This window comes from Propithecus coquereli, unplaced genomic scaffold, assembly GCF_000956105.1.
Source record: "Propithecus coquereli isolate 6110/MARCELLA unplaced genomic scaffold, Pcoq_1.0 Scaffold215, whole genome shotgun sequence".
Taxonomy (NCBI): Eukaryota; Metazoa; Chordata; class Mammalia; order Primates; family Indriidae; genus Propithecus; species Propithecus coquereli.
This window is the reverse complement of record NW_012146634.1, coordinates 2,340,023-2,356,632: the sequence shown is the minus strand read 5'-3', so window position 1 is coordinate 2,356,632 and position 16,610 is coordinate 2,340,023. Positions and strand designations below refer to the sequence as shown.

Genomic DNA, 16,610 nt, shown 5'->3' with positions numbered 1-16,610 from the left:
AACACTTAAAGTCTCTCTTGGTAGCTCTACTAGTGTCCTCTGGAAAAATAGAATCAATGGTAGGTATATATAGAGAGAGGGAGATGGAGAGATTTATGTTAAGGAATTGGCTCATGTGATTGTGGGTACTGGCAAGTCTGAAATCTGCAGAGCAGGTCAGCAGGCTAGAGACCCAGGAAGAGTTATGTTACAGCCTTGAGATGAGAGTCTGGAGGCAAAATTCTTTCTTGCGGCAGGGAAGGTGGCCATAGGACCCTCTGTTTTTTGTCTTAATGACTTCAACTGATTGTATGAGGCCTAACCAACATTATGGAGGATAATCTGCTTTGTTCAAAGTGTATTGGCTTAACTGTTAATTACATCCAAATATTAATAATATCTTCACAGTAATATTTAGACTGGTATTTGGCCAAACAGTGGGGTATCATATCCTAGCCAAGTTGACACATAAAATTAACCGTCATAGTAACAAATATTTGTTTTTGATTGTTCTTTGTAATTATTTTTATTCAAATACTATTAGCACTCTTTAGCTAACTGAAGTAATTTTAATATATATCTGTAGTCTGTGCTGTTCAGAACTCTAAAATACTCAACCCTTTGGTCACATTCTTTGCTGGGTTTGTAGGTACATTTATTTTTTGTATCTTATATTTTACAATATAGAAGGTCAGTTGAAGAGTTCTTGTGTTTCAACTTAACTTTAAAAGACTTTGTAAAATAATGAAAAATCGTTTTAAAAAACGAGTTGAGGAAGAGCAAGTTAATTTTCAAATTATAATTTTAAAATTAAAACAAATTTATAGGAATCTATTAGAATACCTGTGATGTATAGCTCTCTTCCAGAAACCCAGTTTTATTAACCCTGTTACCAGGTGAATCAATTGGGACTCTCATGAATATATGATTGAAGCAACTCCAAACAGGTTAACAGCCCAGAAGTGGTTATGAAATTTTTCTGATGTAAATTAAATGTTATTTTTTTCTTACCGAAACAGACCACCTTCTTATTTCTAGAGGAAGAACAGTTCAAATTTAAATGTGGATTTTGCAGTTTTTTGGGACGTAATAAGAATTATTTGAGGACTTCTGAAAGAATAATTAATGGGAATCCAAGTAGAATATTTTATCAGGTGACTTGGGGAGAGGTGGCAGATAGATTTCTCTTGATCTGGTAGTTTTTGTTGACTAGATAATAATTCTCTGAGGAAGATTCTGTGATGATGTCTGGGCTCAGATGAGATAAACTGGTCAACGTCATGCCAGCCCTGACTTTGCGACTAGGTCTGATTTCCAAGAATTTTAAAGTTGGGTTATAATAATCTTGAGTTCTCTAACCAGTGGGCAGAATTCCAGATATCCCTATATGTATTTATATACATTTTGACTTATTTTTTAGGTTTATCCAATTCTCACACACCTGTGAGACCCCCTAGCACCTCTAGTACTGGCAGTCGAGGCAGGTGAGTATTATGTTATTAATAACTATTTTTTCCTTTTTATTATGAAAAACTTCAAGTACATGTAATAAAAGTAGAATATTACACTAAACCCTCATATACTTACCACCTAGCTTTAACAATGAGCAAGTTATGACCAATTTTGTTTCTTCTATCTATTCATTTCCCTCCTGGTCTGGATTATTTTGAAACAAATCTCAGACATCATCTTATTTCCCTTGTGACTTTCAGTATATATCACTTAATAAGAATTTTAAAAATATATAACCACAGAACCATTATCACACCTAAAAAAAAATTAACAGCTCATTCTTTAATATCAGTATAGATCCAGTTAATGTTTAGAGTTCCCAATTTTGCCACAAATGCCTTTTTTTAAACAAATGATTTCTTTGAATCAGATTCACATAAGCTCCATAGATTGCCACCGATTGATATGTTTATATCAATTTATTTGTTGTAAAAATGTAGTTCTTTTTCCTATAGAGTTTCCCCTGTTTCTCCATCTTATCATTTAAATGTGCTGCCTCTGCTGGACATGGTGGCTGATACCTGTAATCCCAGTACTTTGGAAGGCCAAGACGGGAGGATCGCTTGAGGCCAGGAGTTCAAGACCAGCCTGGGCAACAGAGCAAGACCCTGTCTCTACTTTTAAAAAAAACAATATGTTGCCTCCTGTTTTTCATCTACATTAGTATTTAGATCAGGAGGTTCGATCAGATTCAGGTTTGATTTATGGGGAGGGAGGGCAAAAATACTTGATGGTGGTAATGTTTTACCCATCACGGGCACATTATGTCTGGTTGGGATTTTTTTGTAATGGCAACCATTAGTGATCATTGCTTAGCTCTTTTTTTTTTTTTAACTGGTTGAAAAATGATTTGAATTGTTGTCATTCCTTATTTATTAGCTTAGAATATTTCTATAAAGAAGTACTTTCTGTCATCAACTATTGGGTTATAGGAAAGGCAGGATAAATTGATTCTTTATTAGCCTGCTTTCATGGTAATGAATTGATTCTCAGCACCCTCCAACAGTGATCAATGAGCATTATTATTATTACCTTGATGAACTAAAGTATTTAAACATATCTTAGGCTTGGCACTATGGTTCACGCCTGTAATCCTACCACTTTGGAAGGCCAAGGCAGGAGGATCATTTGAGGCCAGGCTGGGCAACATAGCGAGAACCCATCTCTACAGAAAAATTTAAAAAATAAACCAGGTGTAGTGGTGCACACCTGTAGTCCCAGCTGCTTGGGAGGCTGAGGCCAGGGGTCTGAGGCTACAGTGAGCTGTGATGGCACCACTGCACTTCAGTCTTGGTGACAGAGCAAGACTCTGTGTCTCTAGGAAAAAAAGAAAAGGAAACTATATCTTATATATTTTAATCCTAATGATGCTCTTTTTTATTGATAGCTTAAATTATTCCATCTTTGGCCTGTCAAAAGCTTTTTCAGATGATGGGCTCGGTGGCTCACGCCTGTAATCCTAGCACTCTGGGAAGCTGAGGTGGGAGGATGGCTTGAGCTCAGGAGTTTGATATCCTGAACAAGAGTGGGACCCCTCTATAAAAAAAATAATAATAAAAAAAATAAAAGCGCCTTCGAGTTTGTTCCTTGGTCCTTTTGTTATAATCACAGTAGTCTTTGAAAGCTTCCTTTTTTCCTAGGAAACAATGCTCCAGGTTTATCTTGTACATTTTTTGCTTTGGACTTGCAATCAGCTGTTTTTCCAAGAAATTCTGGTTATGTTAGTAGGAAAATAGTGTTTAGAGATAACATACTAGGGGTACTTATTGCTACTGAATCATTCATTGTTTCTTAGGGCTTTTTGGTAGAGCTAAGAAATAGGAATGTTTGTGTCCCTCTATTTGTGTATATATGTGTGTTTTAAGATAGAATACTGATTTTTACTCTTCTCTAGTTTGAATAATTTAGTATATTGCAAGAAATATTTTATTTAAGATATTATATGAATGGTTTTTATTTGTATATATGTATGTGGATGCATTGTGAAAATTGGTCCTATTAAATACTTGCCTGGCTTTTTAATTATACTTTAAATAAATAATCAGTGCTTTTAGAAGAAAAGTACTAACTCAGTGAAAAAGTTGTTCATTCTCAATTGGCAATCCATTCTTACCAGTTATTCACTTCTCTTAACGGGGATTTTGCTTTGTGCTTATGATAGAACTAATTAGCCATTTCTGTTGTCTTCACTGTAGTGAACATTACTTTTTGTATAATTGTTTTTACTTACACCATACTGTTAAACATGTGCGACCTTTATTTGTTTTTATTAGCTGCGGGTCATCGGGAAGAACTGCTGAGAAGACAAGTCTTAGTTTCAAATCTGATCAAGTAAAGGTCAAGCAAGAACCTGGAACTGAAGATGAAATATGTAGTTTTTCAGGAGCTGTGAAACAAGAAAAGACAGAAGATGGCAGGAGAAGTGCTTGCATGGTAAGCTCCCACTGGGGTCTGACAGGGATTTAAAGAAGTCACTTCATTAATTCTTCCATCTTGAGTATATTAAGACCGAATAGTGTTTCTGGGGACATTTATTTATCTTCGAATAGCCAAATATCTCTTTTTCTAACTCAACGTTTTGTCTAAGAGTCAGCTATAATTAATCAGAAAAGATGTAATTGTTTTAAATACTCATTTGAAATTATCTTTGAATTTGCATTTTGTCAATATTTTTGCCATGATACTAAATTGGGTGCTATCTTTTTCTGAAATTATTAATCTCAGTAGTTACATTGAATCTCAGGCCACGGAAGATCCTAGGCATTGTCCTGGACCTGTGAACTTAGCATTAAGATTGCTGACCTAAAAGTTTATTGATGAAAGAGTTTTATGATGGGAAGATTGTCTTTGGCTTATGAGTTATTAACCATTCTAGAGTTCCTCAGATGGAACATTTTATAAAATTTATAATATAAGAATGAAGGAAGGCCCAAGCCCCTCTTCATTTTTCCTCACTGCCTAGGCTTTTGTTTTTCTCACTTTCTGCATGATTGGCACATAGGAATTTCATTGCATGGTATTAGTATATTCAACGCAGTGTATATAGATTTAGAGAGCAAGAGATTTAGCTTTGGGTTTGGAGCAGTGTTACCTCTTCATCCAGAACTGGTTTGGAAAATACTTCCATTAAAAATAGGTGCAAAGGGTGGTGAAAGATTTCTTTTACATTGTCACAATCTTCCTACAATAGTAGAATGTTAGGTGGGTAGAAGAACATTATAGAATGTTTCTCAGATGCTGCGCAAAATATTCTGGCGTGAAAAATGTGTGCCTTAATTAGCTGTCTGTCGGAAAAATATAACCCTATGCTCACTCCCCAATCAGTGTGCTTAACAGTTTAATTAATTTCCTGTTAATCTGAGTGAACCAATATTAGAGGGATAGAACCCTTAAAATCATACATCTGCATGCCTGAATAATTTTGGAGTTATTGTCATTTCTTTATGTCCCTTGTGTGATTCATAAAATAATTTTAAGTCAGTATATCTATACACATATTGGTATAACTTTTAAATACACTGCATGCAGAAAGGATTAAATGATTCTTCAAGAATTTGTCATTGTTTTGTTTTAGTTGAGCAGTCCTGAGAGTAGCTTGACACCACCCCTCTCAACTAACCTGCATCTAGAGAGTGAGTTGGATGCATTAGCAAGCCTGGAAAACCATGTGAAAACTGAACCAACAGATATGAATGAAAGCTGCAAACAGTCAGGGCTCAGCAGCCTTGTTAATGGAAAGTCCCCAATTCGAAGCCTCATGCACAGGTCAGCAAGGATTGGAGGAGATGGCAACAGCAAAGATGATGACCCAAATGAAGACTGGTGTGCTGTCTGCCAAAACGGAGGGGATCTCTTGTGCTGTGAAAAATGTCCAAAGGTCTTTCATCTAACTTGTCACGTTCCAACACTTCTTAGCTTTCCAAGGTACCAGTGAAGTAATTGATTTTGTTATTTTTGTTTATTTTCACAAGCTGAAAAAAAAGTAGCAGAAAGTTGTTTTCAGGGCAGATGGCCTTCTAACCAGTGCGTAGTATTTCTAGAAAACAGGGAGCCTTTTATTCCTTTGGTATTATGTTCCAGAGAAAAAAGAATAATAGAATGTCCAAGATCTAAGCGGTATGTTTATATTCAGTGTAAGCAAATTAGATAAAATTCTAAATTAAGAGGGGCAAAGATAATTGGTGTGTTGGAGAAAATCTCTTTCCTCTTGGAAGGTGAATTTTTAGTCTATTGCCATCATTCTTAATAGGGTATATAGTAATAATTTTATTTATGAATGCCATTCAATTTGAGGAGGATTTATTGGATCATACCCAAAACTTTTCTAATGTTTGAGAACTTTCAAAAGACATTTTAAAAGAAAAAACAAATCATCTGTAAAAACACCTTTGATGTCTTGGAATTTTTTATGGGGGGAGGGATAAGTTTCCTCTTGGCCAGAGGAAGTGGTTAATTTGTAGTGCTTGCCTGAAGTGCTCACACTGTGTGCAGATTTCTCAGATTTTTCCTGTGATCAGCTAGCAGAAATGCCTTTCGGACATCAGCTTTTGGAATGGACAGTTATTGAATTCCTTGTAGAGGAGAAGAACTTAGGGTAAAGATAAATAAAAAAGAGATAGGGGGAGAATATGAGCTTTGTCCTCAAAGTGATATACCCCATGACTGCTAAATGTGGTTTGAACCATTAAAACATTCATTGGTGGGCACCCAAGGCAAACTGATGATATCAGAGCTAATAAGTGGAACAAATGTGTGGGGCTAGGTTACAAAACCTGTAGCCTAGTTGTCATTCTGCAGTGAGATTGGGCAGTTCACTGATTTTCGGGAATCCATTTCTGTAACTACAAATGGTGGGGTTTGGTTTAAGAAGTGCTCTAGTTTTTTCCTTCCAATTAACAATTTTATATTTTATGTTCATGCAATCTCTTATCTCTGACTGATTACAGAGACCACAAAATAGAGTCTTACTTATTTCTTTCAATCTTCCCCTTTCTTCCTTAACCCCCAGTTTCCTTTTAAATGAAAGTAAACCAGCATTCTCTAGGAGGGAACCCAGCTTTTTTCTTGCTATAGATAAAAAAAAAAAAGTTCATATTTCCTCTCCAATTCCTGAGTGGCAGTGATTTTAATTGAATAATGCTACTCTCTTTGAAAGATTCAACCTTTTGGATTAGAAAACTGGTAGATATATAAACAATGTTTTTCTGAAGAATTGTGATTCTCACCTAAATCTTAGGAGGTATAGTTATTTGTCAGAGATGTAATAAGGACCTTCTTTACTCTTTCAGAAAAGAAAAGCACTGGCACTTTGGCCTTGAAATTAAGGCTTTTCATGTTTTTCTTTCCTTTAGGTAGTAATATCTACTAGAATGTCAGGATTTTGCCACTGAATGCTTTCTTTCAAAAGCAGATGCTTTGGAAGTTATTGTAAACTGTTGACACAAATACATACATTAGTACAATCCCTAGATTTAGGATTTACGTATCTATTTTTATATCTGTATATATCTCTGTATATCTCTGCGTCTATTTATATAGAGTGAGCATACAAATATGAATAAATCATTTTAGAATTTATAGTTATATAGAAATCCTGATACAAAGTATACACTTAGCAGAGTTAAGAGATAAGGGTTATATGTACATATGCTTTACTTGCAGGTATGTGTGTATGTGTGTATTCTAGTTTTTGACTGGCCATGAAAAAAGAATTGATTTGCAAGATACCTGACAAACTCCATAACCTCTGCTGTTCTTATTCATGAATATTGGGTCCATGTAATCGTAATACTGAAGCCTGAGAGAGTTGGTCTTAGGCCTTGTGCTGCAAGTACTGATCATCAACTTTGTGCTGTGAAGAAACTCCTTGTGAATGCAGCAGTGTCATTTTTATAATGCTTTCCAGAAAGTAATCAATTGAAGGAAGACTGGGAAAAGTTTTGGGGAGTTTTTTGAATTTTTTTTTTTTTGTTTGTTTTTCATGGATTTTTTTGGTGTTTTGTTGTTGTTGTTTTGAGACAGGATCTCACTTTGTTGCCTGGGCTAGAGTGCAGTGGCATCATGAGAGCCCACTGTAACTTCAGACTGCTGGGCTCAAGTGATCCTCCTGCCTCAGCCTCCGGAATAGCTGGGACTACAGCATGTGCCACCATGCCGGGCTAAGTTTTCTGTGTTTTGTAGAGACAAGGTCTCACTGTGTTGCTCAGGCTGATCTGAAAATCCTGGCCTCAAGCGATCCTCCCACCTCAGCCTCCCAAAATGCTGGGATTACAGATGTGAGCCACTGCCCCTGGCCTTTGGGAAGTTTTTAATCACACACCTTCACCTTATGAGATTTGACAAGTATAGAACCTCCCTTTTCCCAAAAACTTATAAAATAAACAAACAAGAGTCTCATATCTAGGAAACTAGCTTCTCTAGAGCAGGCTTTGTTGTAATTACACAGACTAATTGCCTATTTCCCTGTTTAGTGGGGACTGGATATGCACATTTTGTAGAGATATTGGGAAGCCAGAAGTTGAATACGATTGTGATAATTTGCAACATAGTAAGAAGGGGAAAACTGCACAGGGATTAAGCCCCGTGGACCAAAGGGTAAGTGTCAAATAAATTGATTTGTTATTAAGGATTCTGTAGGTGTCTGCCTATATACATCTTTTTTTCCCTGTGTATTATACACATAACTTGGTATTAGGTTGGTGCAAAAGTAATTGTGGTTTTTGGACTGTGAATTTTAAATCATTATAACTAGGCTCAAACACATTTTTATTAATCAAAATAGGAACAATTACAATCAACACATTTTGCCAATAAGAAATAGGCTTGTTTATTCCTGTAGCGTAAAAATCCATGCTTCAGGTTTCAGTGAACTCTTGGAAAGCATTTTCTGTATGCTGCTTGTTGCAGAAGTGTTTTTCTCGCAAAAGGTTTTCGAGATGCTTGAAGAAGTGGTAGTCAGTTGGCAAGAGGTCAAGTGAATATGGTGGACGAGACAAAACTTCGTAGCCCGATTTGTTCAACTTTTGAAGTGTTGGTTGTGCTACTTGTGGTCAGGCATTGTCGGAGAAGAATTGAGCCCTTTCTGTTGACCAGTGCTGGCTGCAGGTGCTGCAGTTTTTGGTGCATCTCATTGATTTGCTGAGCATACTTCTCAGATGTAATGGTTTTGCCGGGATTCAGAAAGCTGTTGTAGTGGATCAGACTGGCAGCAGACCCCAAACAGTGACAATAACCTTTTTTTGGTGCAACTTTGGCTTTGGGAAGTGCTTTGGAGCTGCTTCTTGGTCCAACCACTCATCCTGGTTGTCGTATAAAATCCACTTTTCATCATACATCACAATTTGATCTAGAAATGGTTTGTTGTTGTATACAAGAAGAGAAGACGACACTTCAAAACGATGAATTTTTTTTTTTATTTTTGGTCGGCTCCTGAGGCACCCCCCATTTATCGAGTTTTTTTTACCTAATTTGCCTCAAATGCCGAGTGACCATAAAATGGTCAACGTTGAGCTCTTCAGCAACTTCTCATGTAGTTATATGAGGATCAGCTTCTACGATTGCTCTCAATTAGTCGTTGTCAACTTCCCATGGCTGGCCACTGTACTTCTCATCTTCAAGGCTCTCTCTCCTTTGCCACATTTCTTGACCCACCACTGCACAGTACATTTGTTTGCAGTTCCTCGGCCAAATGCATTGTTGATGTTGGGAGTTGTCGCCGTAGCTTTACGACCCATTTTGAACTCTAATAAGAAAATCGCTCAAATTTGCTTTTTGTCTAACATCTTTTCCATAGTCTAAAATAAATACAAAATAAACAGCAACTGATAAGTTATTAGCAAAAGAAATAAAGTGAGAAATGCGCATTAAAATGACATACAACATAACCACATTTATTTAAGAACGTATTCCAACATCAAATGGCAAATTTCAACAATGCTGAAACCGCACTTACTTTTGCACCAGCCTGTACATTTTTATTTTTTAATCTTGTCATCTGATGATATATTGAAGGCATATTGATGACTTCTGAAATCTTTCTAACCCTGAACTACAGACTCTTCTTTTCGGCTTAACATGTCCTAACCAAAACTTTGATTTCTAATCCTCTCCCTCAAAAAACAAAACAAACAAACAAAAAAAATCAAGCAAATAACAACATAAAAAACTGTCCTTCTCCCCCAGTATTCCCCTTCATTGGATGGCACCATTCATTGCTGTTGCTCAGGATAGAAACCTATTAGAAATGAAAGAATCAAGAATGACTGTAATCCCATTTAATTACTTCCCCCCACCATTACCACCCTAGGTAACTATCACAATTTCTCATCTGGACTATTGTAATAATCTCTTAACTGGTCTTTCTGCTTCTCCTCTTGCCCCTCACAGTCCATTTTCTGTACTGAACTGAGTATTCTGTTTTAAAAAGGTGTGTATCACTTCCTTGCCTAGAATCCTCTAATAGCATTCCATCATGTTAAAAATGAAATTTAAAATCCTCTCCTCACTCAGATTTCTACTGATCTGATCTGTAGTCTGTGATGTCCAAAGACAAAATATCTTTACATCATTCTATGGTCTTTAGAGTTAAGTTTCTCTCTAATCTGGTGTATGTATTTGCAAAATCCTGTGTCTACTGTCTATGAAGAGAAGGTATGTGTTTAGGGTGTACAAGCTTATATTAAAAGAAATTTAAATATATAGAAAACTATGAATATAAAATACACTTCAGTTTACTCCTGATTGTGTAAAAAAAAAAAAGAATTCTGGAATTGTATTGAGTAGATAGTTTTTATTTATCTTGAACCTGAGTGGGGTCATTTGAAGCAAGGGGATAATAACATTTGTCTTGCCTGCCTCAGGAAATTACAATGAGGAACAACAGTGATTATTTATTTATTACCAGGTAATCTATAATTTTTTGCACCGAGTGCTATATGTTGCTCTTGTGACTCCCTTCCATTTGTATAAATAATCAAGAATTAATAGATATGTTACCTTAGTTATCTTATTAGAATAAAGGCATTCTTATCTATTTAAAGTAGAGCAGAAGATAGTCTCAAAACTAAATGGGAAGTAAGGCAGTTTTCTTTGTGTGTGTATATATTTAGTTGAATAGCTAGTAAGTAGGAGGCTTATGTTCAATTTGTTACAGTCATATTTTGTAGTGATATAGTTCTCATTCTCAAGAATATCTTAGGAGAAAAATATTTCACATGTTTTCCTTTCCTTGTTCGGGCCAGAAATGTGAACGTCTTCTGCTTTACCTCTATTGCCATGAATTAAGTATTGAATTCCAGGAGCCTGTTCCTGCTTCGGTGAGTTGCCAACCTTAGTACCTCCCTGATGAAGAGGTCTCATATAATACTTAAGAGTATGGTCTCTGGCCTTAGATTGCTTGTATTATTAAATAAGAAATGTCCAATTTTGAATCCAAAGTGTAGTTTATTATTAATATATCTCAAACAAGAAGTAGTACAATTAATCAAAGCAATGAGCCTAAACTGTCAACACAGTTTTGCCATCTTAATGGTAGCTCGTTTATGCCAGCAGTGAAGAAGCCTGGAGGGTGAGTGGCGATGAAAGGCATTTTCCACAGCTTGTTGAGAACTGAGTATTTTTCCTTGCACGAAGTGTTCCAAAGCCTAGACAATCTGGTAGTCAGTTGGTGCAAGGTCTGGTGAATACAGTGGATGATAGAGAGTTTCCAAGTGCAGCTGCTGTAGTTTGTGCAACATGTGGTTGAGCATTGTCTTGCAAGAGGATTGGCCTGTATTGACCAATCTCAGCTGCTTAATCACAAGCATCCTCATCATTTCATCCAACTGGTTGCAGTAGACATCCACTATAATCAATTGACCAGGTTTCCTGAAGCTGTAGTGGACCACCAAACAGACACCATTAGCTTTTTTTGATTAATAGTTGGTTTTAGACTGTGTTTTGGCATTTCATCTTTATCCAGCCATTGTGCCGAATGCTTGAAATTGTCAAAAAGAATCCATTTTTCATCATATGTAACAATACAGTGTAGAAATGGTTTGCCTTTATGTTGTGACAGCAAAGAAAGGCAAGCTTTGAGATAATTTCTCTTCTGACACTCATTTAATTCATGTGGTACCCCTCTATCCAGCTTCTTTACCTTGCTGATTTGTTTCAAATGGTGCAATATAGTTGGAATAGTAGTGTCAAACCTTGCTGCTAATTCACACATAGGTTGAGATGGATTTGCTTCCACTACAGCTTTCACACTCACAATGAGCTTTCAGCTCATCATTATCCACCTTGGTCTTAGGTTGCCCACCTGGCTCATTTTCAAGACTGAGATCACCAGAACAGAACTTCTCAAACCATCAATAACACAGTGTGCGTTCATTAGTCACATCCTTCCCAAACACTTCGTTGATATTTCAAGTTGTTTGTGTTGCATTGGTTCCCTGACAGAAATCATATTCATAAATAACATGAATTTTTGACTTATCCATGGATTCACAAAACCTGCTCTAAAAAAATTAAAAAGATAATCACAAGCCAAAACATGCATTTGAAAGACTGAGGATGTACCTTCACTATAAAAATAAGAAGTGTCAAAGTGAAATGTCAGAGACATCAACTGTCAAACTTAGTACTTAAGGAAATCATTTCATACTTAATAACCTAATATAACTCAAGCTTCTTGAATAAGCTCCTCAGCCTAAGACTCAGGTTTCTTTTCTGATACTGTTTCTTACCTCATTGAGATGTTCTGAGGATTATATAAAATAACCTATGTGAAGTGTTTAGCAGTCTGTAGTCATAGACTTTTGTAAGAAATAAAGGCTCTGAAATACTATGGTAAAAGGAAGACAAGAGGTGTTCAATGCCTAATAAGTGTGCTAAGATTTGCTAGCCATCAGTTGTTGAATGATAACATTATTGCATACAAGGCCTATTATAGAATATTAAATGGTAGTTGACTTGTTTACTGGATAGACTAAGAAATGAATTTTAAAACACGAAAGGTCTAGACCTGAGGAAAGATGTCTTGTACAAGTAGTGATCATCTGATTCTAGAAAGTCTGCCTCCAGGTTGAGAGACTTCACAGTAGAAAATCATGTGCAAATATTTTCTTTTCGTTGACAATTTAAATAGCTTCTCTATCTTCACTTATATCTCAAGGGTAGAAATTTTGGCTGAAGAGGGGGCCAGAATTCCCTAGCATGATTACTAAATCGTTAATAGATTTTTCTTATGATGGCCATCTTTATTCCTCTGTTGCTAAGTTGTGACTTCTCTATGATATAAAAAGACATTCTCTCTGATGTCTTTCAGAAGACATAGTCTTTATCTTTTTTTTCTTTTTTTTTTTTTTTAAGAGACAGGGCCTCACTATGTGGCCCTCGTTGGGGTGCGTTGGCTAATTACAGGTACATTCACACCTCAGTGGAGCCTGGAACTCCTGGGCTCAAGCAGTCCTCCACCTCAGCTTCCCGAGTACCTGGGACTACAGACGTGCACCATTGCACCAGGCTGAGACATCCTATTCTAACCATAACCTTAATACATTTTATACACTTTCTTTTTTCTTTTCCTTTTAAAAATAAAACTCTTCAGGAATCATAAAATTCTGATGAGCCAAATGGCCTTAAGGCTCTCACTGATTGCTTTCTTTCCAAATCTAATTATTTAAAGGTAGGGCTTTGGAGACTTTCACCAACCATAGAGACTGGCACATATTCTGCATAAGATTTGGTTTTCATGATATGATTGGAAGATTTAAAGTATAATCACTGTACCCAAAATTTGCAAGTAGCTGGCTCAATAATGAACATGTTTTTTTCTAAAATTAATATGTTAATACATTTCCAAATTAAACTTTTTGGTATTTTTGTAGAATTCTTATCTACCCTTATTTATTTGCTTATTTTAGATACCAAACTACTATAAAATTATAAAGAAACCAATGGATTTATCCACCGTGAAAAAGAAGCTTCAGAAAAAACATTCCCAACACTACCAAATCCCAGATGACTTTGTGGCTGATGTCCGTTTGATCTTCAAGAACTGTGAAAGGTTTAATGAGGTATGTTAGCTTCCAATCTATAGAGTCTTGGTTTGTTAGTTTTTGTTGGCTTGTTTTTTTCCCTGCTGAAAGAGTTTTCTAATTTGATTAAAAATTTTTTCTGCTAAAGTCCTGTCAAAAGTAAAATCTAATTGTATTCACAGCTCCAACAAAGAAAGTTTACATGTATAATTTGGTGTATACACTTAAATATAGTAAAATTAATATTTTTGAGTATCCCTTCCTAAATGAGTTGAGGGTTGGAATAAGTATGGAAAATACTCTGTAGTTCAGTATGTTTTGTGGGTAATGATAAACAGCCTGAATTTGGGGTACATTGAGGAAAGGTATCTGTACCCTTTTCATTGGATTTTATTATTTACCACATAAATATAGAACCTTAAAATCATAAACTAAACTCTGAATATTATCTTATCTTGACTAGTAGCCCAGAGTGTATAATACAGTTTTCTAATTTCACCTATGTGACTTTCATTAACTTTTGGTTATATATTTTTTTTGAGTGTAAGGTTGAGCAATCCATACCTTGGGAAGAAATGTGGTATATACCTCTTTCAAGGAAATTATTTTTGTTATCTTTGGGACAAAGTCAAGTCTGTTATTGTTATGGAAGGTTTTCATTATAGGAGAAGAAAATAGAATTTAAGGAGAATTCACAGTTTTGAAAAGATTAATACTCTAATCTCTTCTGTATTGCTGATACAATTTGGGTGCCATATGACTATTACTAAAATAAATTACATCAAATCCTTTAAAGTGTACCCATCTATAGCTACCTCTGGAAGCATCCGGGTGGCATTTTAGAATTAAAAACAAAACAAAAAAATCCTCGTAAGGTGAAAATTCTAGGTCACCTTTATAGCAATATGATACAGAGAAAATTAGTAAAATCTCACTAATTTGAAGTTAAATTTAAAAGAACAGTTCCACATTTTATCTTATTTTTTAATGCAGTTAGATTATTTTCAAATAAATATGCTTTCATGAACTATAGTTGATAAGAGGACAACCCTGCTTTAGTAATAGTTAAATAATTTATAACTAACATTGCCATACAGATAGAATTCCAATTAAGTGGTTTGTTGAAAGTTTGATAATTTTTTAAAGCAACATTTGTTACATTATTTGCCTTACAAAATTTTTCTCTTGAATAGATTGATGTATTCAGACCAGTTCCTATTCAGATCGACCTCAATAATTTGAAATGAGACAATTACTGAGGTTTCACAGTAGCTTTAGTAACAGAGCTTTGTAAAGAAAATGGTTCCGTGTTCTGTAGAATTTTAGAAAGCACTTAATCTGGTTATAGCAATTTGTTCTCCCTAGTATGGCTGACTTTCGTCGCCAATCCTGTGCAGTCTCATAACTTTAGAAAGGATTATAATTTCCCTTTTTTTTTTTTTGACTCTGGTATCCTTTTTAGATGATGAAAGTTGTTCAAGTTTATGCAGACACACAAGAGATTAATTTGAAGGTAAGCTTTTCAGACCATGCAAACTTGGTGAAGGAATATGCATTACCAATAGGTGAATATTCCTATCTTTTGCTTGCAGGCTGATTCAGAAGTAGCTCAGGCAGGGAAAGCAGTTGCATTGTACTTTGAAGATAAACTCACAGAGATCTACTCAGACAGGACCTTCGCACCTTTGCCAGAGTTTGAGCAGGAAGAGGATGATGGTGAGGTAACTGAGGACTCTGATGAAGACTTTATACAGCCCCGCAGAAAACGCCTAAAGTCAGATGAGAGACCAGTACATATAAAGTAAAATGACATGAATTTAAATCAATTGTTTAAAAAAAAAATGAAAAAGAAAAGGAAAAAAACAGAAAACTTTTATTTAAGTGTTGCTGGAATATCCTGCCTACAGTGGGCACCTCCTTGAAGAAGCTGAGATAGCTTTTACACAGTATTAGATTGAAATAATGGACAGAAAACATATTCTTGTCAAGAAAGGGGAGAGAACTCTATTTGCAACTTTAAAGTAAAAACTAAAAGCAAAAGTGAAATGATGCGAGGATTTCTGTTACTAATGAGGATGGTTCTTTGTTCAAAATGGCAAATGTTGATCATGTAGTATTGATTGGTGCAGGATACTGGATGTATAAGTAAATACTTGAGGCTCATGTTGCTTGAAAAATTGTCTTTTTGGACTAGGTCGCACAGTTATTGAAAATTTTTAAGCCTCCCCCTCCACATACATACATACTGGGTTGTTTTCTAGTTAAAGATACTTCAGAGTAGCTCAGATTCCACTTTAATGTCAGTGCAGATGTGCATTGAATCATGCCCTTATATTTTTTCTCATTTTAATGCTGTTGGTCTTAGTTTTTAAATTCATTTAAAGAATTCAACAGTAGTTTTATTTTCTACTCATACTTAGGGTCTAGGAAACATGACCACTGGCCGTGATTTAATCAGCTTCAGTGATCTACTGAAATAAAAATGGTAACTTTTCAATAGTGGATCATGTAGAGTTATAGTAGTCATTTCCAGAAAACACTTCCACACAATTGCACTTCCCAATTAAATCATCTGATCATACAGTTATTCCCGTGAAAGGCAGAATGTTTGTTTCAAAATTAATCTAGTTTTCTGTACGTTTAAATTTGAGAAGGTGACAACTGGCTCTTATCCAGTCTTCCTTCATATCAGTTTTCTGATAGACCACTATTGGCAAACAGTTATCTGTCAACTACCAAATGTGTAAAATTTTCTGTATTTCACTTTGTCTTATTTGTAAATAGTGAACTAAAACTTCTGGCAGATCAGCAACATTTGCTGAGCCTGTTTTTTAAGCTAATGTGTATTCTTACTAATGTTCCTATCAAGAATGGATTTGTAATATATGCTGTCTATTTCTAATGTTCACATTCATATTTTGAGGTTCTATCTTATTTTAATAGAGAACAGACTTCTCAAAAAATCTTCAGAAGCAGCTTATTATTGAAATATCAAAATATTGAAATAAACCCGGTGGGGTTAGGTTACTCATCCGTCCACCAAGTGGGACATATGCATGGACTGGGGGCTTTAAGGAGTTAGAAGAGACCTGTAAGTAAATC

The 16,610-nt window shown here is 35.5% G+C and overlaps 1 protein-coding gene across 1 annotated transcript in view; it reads left to right on the top strand.

Moving 5' to 3' along the window:
- The window catches only part of TRIM33 (tripartite motif containing 33), a 144,901-nt gene extending 129,551 nt beyond the window's left edge, over positions 1–15,350 (top strand). Inside the window, exons 12-18 of the mRNA XM_012644588.1 lie at positions 1,400–1,463; positions 3,765–3,924; positions 5,066–5,415; positions 7,962–8,085; positions 10,731–10,805; positions 13,395–13,547; positions 15,101–15,350. Coding sequence (XP_012500042.1) covers positions 1,400–1,463; positions 3,765–3,924; positions 5,066–5,415; positions 7,962–8,085; positions 10,731–10,805; positions 13,395–13,547; positions 15,101–15,313 — 1,139 coding nt within the window. The 3' untranslated portion in view covers positions 15,314–15,350. The remainder of the gene's footprint in view (positions 1–1,399; positions 1,464–3,764; positions 3,925–5,065; positions 5,416–7,961; positions 8,086–10,730; positions 10,806–13,394; positions 13,548–15,100) is intronic.
- The last annotated feature ends 1,260 nt before the right edge of the window (positions 15,351–16,610 follow it).